This window comes from Rhagoletis pomonella, unplaced genomic scaffold, assembly GCF_013731165.1.
Source record: "Rhagoletis pomonella isolate Grant_MI unplaced genomic scaffold, Rhpom_1.0 Rhpom_scaffold_00004, whole genome shotgun sequence".
Classification (NCBI taxonomy): domain Eukaryota; kingdom Metazoa; phylum Arthropoda; class Insecta; order Diptera; family Tephritidae; genus Rhagoletis; species Rhagoletis pomonella.
The window spans coordinates 46183508-46192533 of NW_023458558.1; the positions used below are offsets into that span (position 1 = coordinate 46183508).

At 31.0% G+C, this 9026-nt stretch overlaps 1 protein-coding gene across 1 annotated transcript in view; it reads left to right on the forward strand.

The window, feature by feature from the left end:
* LOC118737645 overlaps positions 1 to 9026 on the forward strand; it is a gene marked incomplete in the record, with an annotated part of 155003 nt that overhangs the window by 129586 nt on the left and 16391 nt on the right. Inside the window, 1 exon segment of the mRNA XM_036468295.1 lies at positions 956 to 1074. Within this exon segment, the coding sequence (XP_036324188.1) occupies positions 956 to 1074 (119 nt within the window).

Consider the following 9026-nt stretch of genomic DNA (forward strand, 5'->3'; position numbering starts at 1 on the left):
TTTTGTTATGTGAACTAAATATGTTTCTCTCACCACACGATTTGCTTATAGCTACATTATTTGGTTATAGTTACCAAATCATGTGTTCAGAGAAATATATTCAGCTGATTTTTTTCTTAGTGCATTGCACGTTTTATAATCTTTCCATTTCTTTGTCATAATTTTATCAGAATGAATCTCTGTAATTCTTTTTGATTTACATCTTAGTCGTGGAAATTAACTACCAAAACAATCCAAAATACTGGATAGCAGTAAGCGTCTCACAGTTACCGTCATTTTAGATTTGCAGATTTTTAAGGGAAATCACTAATATGTATATTTGATACAATCAAACGATACAATTAGGAACGCCTGAAAGTTAATGTTTTTTCGTTCTGTCGGCAGCTAAATAATTAAGGATAGCTTTAGCGGCCTTTAGTGCATTTTCAATGACTTCTTCCTCATTTTTGTGTGTAAATCAAAATGTTTATTTGCCGCATAAAAAGTTTCCCTTTTGAAGGTTGTTGTTGTAGTGGTACCACTAGACCCTGCCTAAATCGGCTAGTCCATCAAGAGGAGGCTAAGGAAACGTGCTGCTTGTCGGCGTTGGTCCAAAGGGAAAGGGGATATTAGCTGAGTTTTGAAGGTCAAACATTTCGCATAGGAAAATACCATAATTTAATAATAAACGCCAAGTGTTTTCATTTTTATTATTGCTCCTAAATATATGCAACATTTCGCTTGTTTAGAAATTCTTTAAATTTATCCAATTTATATTTGTACTAAGCGCTTTTAAACTATGTACTTCTGATCTAACTCACTCATCTTGCTTTACTTAATATCGCTCAAACTAAATCTATGCATGTTGCTCGCTCTTTTAAATATCTGCACTCATTGAAATCGTTTTGATAAGAAACTTAACTTCTTTTTGTCTTACCAAAACAACATTGAATGTTTTTTATTTACCTTTTTACAGCCGCCTCAACAGCGCTTCCGGCAATAATGTGGGTGCACCATGGCGCCATAGTATATCACGTGATTTGAGTAACGATATGGATTCGATATTTTCACGCACTGGCGCCACACTGCCAAGAGGTGAATATCACAGATTAAAAAGTAAATTTTTAGATAATTAAAAAGTATATTCAACACCACAAACGGTAGTGCAATAACTAACGTTATTCAAAGTAATAAATTGAGAGTTAAATGCCAACAGGTGAAAAAGTGAAATCTATGAAATAAATTCAAGCAATAACCTAATAATGCACAGTATATATGTAGATCCGCAGTGCACAATCAGAGAAAAACAAAGCAATTGCGATATGCAACAAAAGCAATCAAATGTATGAATGTAGTTGTGTTTTTGGTTAGACATTCATTAGCTATATGCTATTTGCTAAAATTCATAGACACGTAGCAAAAAGAATGCAAAACTCAATTAAAAAAAAAAAAACGAATAGTTGCATTAAAGCAAAAGTAACTGTTTTAGAAAAAAATAATTACTAAAGAAATATGTACGTACGTACATATATCTGATCAGATACTTATGTATCTTTATATGTTATATGGCTATTAAGCATTGTAGGAGGCATAATTTTTGTTAGCTGCTGCCCATTTGATTTTCTTTTGCGTGCTTTTCAGCGCAATCTAGACAGCCTTTACTTTTTATTAGTGCAAGTGACTTGCAATGCTTTAATTTCAACCATTTTACATTTATACGAATATTAATTTTTTTGTTTAAATTTTGTGTTTGCTCAACAACAAAAAAGTTATAGATTTCAAAATAAAATAGTACCAACTACACAAAATTCGGAAATCAATTAATGAGTGCAGTTTCAGATGACAGAGAATTTTGTTGCATTGCATTTGTACACTTTTTTCGATTGACAATTTTCCAACAGCTAACAGTAGAAAAAATAACGAAAGGGAACAGTTTTCCTTTTAGAACTTTTGGAACCATCAAAATGCAAAACACTTGCATAGGCATACACTTTTTCTTGCTACTTACAAAAAAAATGTTTGTATACATATTTATTATTTTTATAAATTTCACTTAGTATTGCTACAACTATTGCTCTTGTGTGGTTTAGCTTAATTTTTTGACTTACAGATATCCAAGTAGCATTTGCAAATGTGTAACACGCCAATACAAATCAATTATCAATTTAAATCTCAATTAGAAGATGTTATCTCCATATATAAGTATACTTTTTTTTCTATTTTTATTGTATTGAAAATTGTTTTTAATTGCTTATGATTTTTTGTTGTTATAATTACATACATATAAAAACACTACAATTTTCGTTACTTTAATATTTTTTCTTCTTCGCCTGTTTTTTTTTTAATATTATTTAATCAACTTTGTAGTTATTTGTTAAGGAAACAAACCTCGTATTCAAAGTTTTGTACAGCAAGTGAGTGAAAATTTCGGAGAAAAAAATATGATCATATTGAAAATGAAAGCGCGAATGTGGAACAAAGTTGGCGATCAGTGGCTTGGTTGACTTTTGGGCCAAATGAAATACCAAATTTAACTGAGGGAAAAGTGTTCTTGTTTAAAATTGGAAATTTTACTTTGTCTTAAAAAGTGTATGAATTTAGTATTTCGATTGTAAAACTATTTGCTCATCACTGAATGAAATTCACAATTGATATTTATTGCAAGATATGTATGCACTCCTAGTTTGAAAGCTTATTTCGAGAGGATTTTCACATCATAAATATTTTTCGCTCTAGTCCTACGACGATTTATTCGTATGTTTTTAGTTAAACAATAAGTTATTATGCAGACGGCCCGTTGTTTTTATTACTACAAATTATATAAGTTACAGTAGTAATGTAAAAAAGTACTTTTTAGAACATTAAATCAGTGTTATACCTATACAGCATTTTAATGGAAAAGCCAAAGTTGAAAAGAAGCATAGTATGTTTAATTTAATGCGAATGCGAATGTCGATGCGAATGTTAGAAGTGATCTCAACATCCCTAGTACATACATAAATGTGAGAAAATGGTATCATCGACCAAAAAACCAAAATTCTTTTAGACGGTTTATTATAGTTAAAGGTCTTAAGAATCTAATGCGATTAGTCCTGTTTGAACAAAATTTTGGTCGATGACATCCTTTTCTGAGGCGCTTAAGCTATAAGGCAACTTGAGGTTTCAACTCTTAAGCAGTTATCATCTTTGGTGTTGAAACAAATTTCCAAATCAAATTTTGAGCCTGTCATCGCAGAGAACTATTTTTGAGAGATATACATAATGCTGTAACACGTCCCGGTTTTGGCCTTCCAAGTGTTTTTTTTTTTACTGACAAAGCGAAATGAGGTATTGCTTTATTATGGAATAAATTCCACTTGCTGAAGCACACACTTCGCAACAGGCTGTCATACAACCATTCTGTTCATTTATTTCAATAGTTCTTTAAAGTCGTATCAATTATTGCTAGTAGACGTCACTAGCGATGAGTTGAGATGGTTTCAGCAACTTATAATATACTGAAACTTTCAAATCACGCCAGATGCAGATGTCTTGCTTTGATTGCGAGAATGCGAGAATCATAAATAAATACCTCCTTCGACATGTTAAGTAAATTTTGTAGTTTACCACCCAACTAAATTTAATTTCAGACACCATAAAACTTAAAATTTTTGTAGGCAACTAATTTTTCCTTGATACTAAAGAAATTTGTAGCTTTTTATAACGAAGTCAAAAACTTCGTAAGGCAATTTTAGCTGTTTTTTTCATGGAGATAGAGCGAAAATGCTCTTTTAGGAAGCTTTCAAATTTATCATTTGGAGGATTTACTTTTTGTTCGTAGTAGACATTTCAAGTTGACGCCTATCGGGCTACCAATGTATGAAAAATGCTATCGCTGAAATCGTATAGCTATGAATGTCGCATATGTGTGTGTATGTATAAACTTTTTATGCCTCTACGTTCGTCGCAATTTGGATCAGTAATGGTATTTACGTATATTTTACGAAAATCATACTACGATGGTTTCAGTGTTCGCCTTGTATATCTAAACTCTTTTAACAGCGCATTAGTACCTTTCTAGATAAATTTTAGGAATCGCAACCAGCTTTTTTTGCTCGAAAATATTTAACTTTGGACTGTTAAGATTTTCTTAAGTAAAGCCTCATTCATTTTTTTTATTGTCTGCAAACATTATTCTTAGTTAAATTCGATTTTCTTTACGCCCACAAAAGTCCACTCAACACTGATTTGTTGACGCGTTGCTCAAATAGAAAAATTGCAGTCCTAAATAATTATTAAAACCACTTGCGTAGATATCCTTCTTTCTAGCGTATAATAAATAAACAACAACTAACCGTAATTATATACATACAAACCAAGTATATATTTGATATGATATTATATAAAAGAACCATAATATCTGCATATATTATAAAAATAAATCATCATTAAAAAATAAAAATCAGCAACATAAAAATAAATGATTATATTTGTAGAATATACTTACATACATATATAATTATGACAACCATAGAGAAAAACTTGATTGAAATAAACGATTTGATGCACAATATTACAAAAATTAAAAATAAAACAAAGCTGTTTTCGTTATTTTGGTATCACTATTGTTTCTCTTTAGACTTCAATCAACAACTAGTTAAACAACCAATACAAAAACACACATTGTGCCAGTACAGCAGCGCAGACGTTGAGTGTGTGCAACCAAAAGAATTGTGTAAATAAATTAAAAAAAAAAAATAAATAATTAAAATTTAAATTCTTCACCCATTTGTGGAACAACTTGTAAATTTGCAATGGGCCCCGCTACCTTAAATTTGTTTTTTATCTAATTTTTTTTTTTTTCGTATTAATTGCACTAACCACAAAATGTTTGTTTCTCCAACACTAACTGCTGCAATCCGTTATACAGTACTTACATTTAGAAAATTATTTGTTTATCCAATTTTATTGCAATTAAATAGCTTTGTGTTAACGTTGTTTTTCACCTGTTTGCTTTGAAGTAAAAATGAGATTATAAAAAGATATTGTATATTTTTGGCCGCTTTATCGTCGCAACTATGAAAATGTGTACATATGTATGTATGTATGTCTGCTGTCCACAAGATAGTGCAACTAAGTTCTTAAAACCCTAACAGCACTATGTGTGCGCCACGGCGAAATTCACCACATGACTATTGTCATAATTAGGACGCCTAAACTTATAAAGAAAAAGGTTAATTTTAAGCGCTTAGAAATGCACAAGAAATTAAATATTTATTTTAATATACTTTCCGCACATTTTCTGAGAGATTGTCATAGTCCAAAATAACACAAAATTGAGTTAAGTATGCAAAAGGCGGTCTTTCATAGCTCTACCGATTACCAGTAGCTCACTAGCACAAACTATGTATGCATTCATTTTTACTATGTGAGTATATCGTCACCTGAAATGCAAAAAGACGTAACAACATCGTAAATGAAATGGAAAAAGTCGTGACTACTATTTTTTTTTTTGTTTTCATAAAATGATGTGGGGAGTTGTAATTCGATGAAATCCATCGTATAAATCAAAAAGTGAGTTTTGAATTTTTTATTAGTTATGACTTTTTGCATTGCAACGATGATGTTTGTTACGTCTTTTTGCATTTCAGATGACGATATGTAAATTCAAAACTTTAAATCCGTTCTTCTTTCGAGTTTTTAACTTTTTGGATTATGACGCTTGCAACAAATGTGCGATATGTAGGTAATTTTTTTTTTAATAAAAATTTATATATTTGCTGCCTACTTTCGTGAATCCTAATTATGATAATAGTAATTTGGTGAGTTTTGTTATAGCGTGGGAATATTGAGAGCTGTAATTCGGCTTCGAGAATTGTAAAATGAACTGAACCACTATTTTGGTTGGTACAAATGGAAAACATTTTAAGCAGAAACAAGAATGAACACCTATAAAATGCTGAATGTACACCTAGCAATCGTTCTGCCAACATGTTGAGACAACCGTTGCTTACTGCTCAACACATGGCAGGCTTCGATTGATCATTGATTGGTTTTTGCAAATTTGACCGAATTTGTTACCTTTGACCTTAACAGGCGTATTCTGCAGTTACCGATGAGTTTGTAACCGGAAATTTTTATTACCAAAAGTATTATCACTTCTTACGTTGGTAATGCAGTCAAATAGTCCTATTATGTATGGCGACTGATAGTCGATGGGTAACCATGTACATACTAAAATCCGCATTACGTATGGCAACTGGCTACTGACTGTCGGCTACTGTGTAAATGAACGTCATATCAACCTCCACTATAGCTCCTTTCGAAACTCAGATGCATTACCTCGTAGTCTGTTTGCCATGACCTTATTTGTAAAGCTTTGCGACAGTTGTAAATGTTGTGTTCTTAGCTTCTAGGCTCGCCGTTGTGGAGCGCACCTGTCGGTGTCAAATGTCCTAAAGTAGAGCAAGGCCATTGTTGCTTGCTTTGTCCGCTCATTCACAGTGAGTTTCCACTACACTTTGCTATTGACTTTAGAGTGGTCAGAAATTTTCTCCAGACCGAAGTCTTGTGATTCAGTAGTGACTACTACTATGTCGGTCTTCTCTGCGTTAACGCTCACATTAATTCCGTAGCCCATTCGTTCATGGGCTTTCTCGTCTTGCTCGCCAGAGAGCTGAGGGTCAACAGTTAATTTCCGTCGATGATGATTGAAACGTCATCCATATAAGCTCTTGCCATAGCTTCTCTTCTTTCTAATTTCATCAGTATTTTGCCAGCAACGAGCGTCAAAACGTAGCGTACATGAGTATTATTGAGTTATATTGACAAAACTAAGGTATTGGTAAATTTTCGGAAACAAATTTCCATTTTTATTGTTGCTTCGTGTGCTAGGCGGAACCTTTTCCTCTACATTGGCTGCAAAAACAGAAAAGCTATAAAACAAAACTAAGCTTTGGTCTGATGTACCTATATAGATGTGCGTCGTGCCGGCGCATCGTGGCCGAATATAATGGTGAATAATAACTTTTTCGGCTAGCTTGTTAAATTATTTTTTTTCATTAAAAATTTTACTTAACTGTACGACAAACGTTTTCAACTCTTCAAATCTGCTTTAATGTTTTCCAAACAGTTTTTTACATTTATTAATTTGTTTCAATAAAGTTTATATATTCTATAAGTTCTTATTCTTAAGTTATGTTCTGTAAAAAGTTAGCAAAAAATTATACTTACATATATACATATCGTTACTAACAAAACAAAGATTTTCTTGTACATTTTAAAGCTTTTCTTTTATATTCACACTTGCTGTTTAAAGTACTAAAATGTGTAAAAATAAATCCATAATCATTAAATGTCAGTCAGTTCATTTCACGCAAAAGAGAAATGCATAAACATAAACAATTACACACGCCTATAAAAACACACAAAATAATCATAAAAAAAAAAACAAAACAAATTTCTGAGTTCTGGGCTTTTTTGATGGTAAAAATATGTACATACATACATATATACATAATCTTTAAAAGCAGTATATAAAACTACATATATACCAAATTTTTTGCCAGCTCGTATGCAGCTAAGATTTTTCGAAATAAGAAATGAAAATAAAAACAGCATAAATCATTTATTTTAAACTTGTGAATGTCTCATTGTCGAAATGTAAATGTGGCAATTACATAAGTTATTTTTTCTTCACATTATTTACAAAACGTTAAGCTGAAAATAAGTACTACATATAGAGCACATTTGATGCTTATGAAAATGTATTAAGCGTCATGATAATGGTATATTACATAAAATCCTATTTTAAACAAAATATTAAAAAAAAAAAATGTCCAAAACTTTGAATACGACTATTGTTTATAATGTTAATATTAATAAGCATAATAAAAATAATATTCAGTACTAATCTTAAATCGTTGTGCACAGCTCATACATTTGCTAGAGAAATCGTTGTTGTTTCAATACAAGTTTTAATTTTTGAACATTTTTTTGTCATGAAACTTAAATATGTCACTGTATTTAGCATAACTACTAAGCAAGCAAATGAAATTTGTTACAAATACTAATGCGTTGTCTCGTGTTGTTGTTTAAAGCATTTTTTTGTGTTCTATTAGAAAAGTTCTAAACCGCAATTTAGCTACCCTAACAATTAATAAAGAATTTCTGCAAAATGTTTTTATTTTTTTTTTTATCAATCAAAAGCTAAAAATTACCCTATATATTATTTAGTAAAAAATTTTGTCTTAAATTATGTTGCTACGCTTTTTTAACTTTGTAATTTATTGCTGATTAATTTATTTAACACCTTTTATTTTATTCATGTTTCTTTCTATTATTGTTTGCAGTGGGTTTACGCATTCCCAAAGCGCATGCGCTACTTAACAGTAAATGCAGCTTTCCTACTGCAACAACAACTACCACAACTACTACCATAATGCCAAAAACTAAAACCAATATTTGTACTACCACTACAATAAGTACTACTACCACAATACCAAAACAACAACAACAACAACAACAACAACAACAACAACAACAACAACAACAAACGAAAACAATAACTCAAACGAAAACCAGTAGTGATCCTGGCATTGGCAGCAGTAACCTCAGCAACATCAATAATATTAGATATATTAAACCATTTATAGAAAAGACGAAAAAATCCACCACAACCATAACGGCGAGCGCCACAGCACAATTGACTAAGCCATCCAATACGAAAGTGTAGAAAACAGCAATAATACCTAATAATACTATAATAATCAACATTAAAAAAATCCATAAAAAACAAAAGCATTAAAACCACTACTACACTAAATATATAAAAAAAAACAAAATTGGCTTTAAATGTTTTTAAAAAATTCGTATATATTAATTTTATTTTGTAAATGCCTAATTAGTTTATTCGACATATACTACTTAATAGAATTTTTGTGTTTTAACATAATTTTGTACTCGCTTAACTCAACCCTGTGCTATGTCCTAACTATTTTTAGTTAAACTGTCTTATCCATGTTGTAAACACATACGCAAATAACATACATACATACATAGAAAATAAC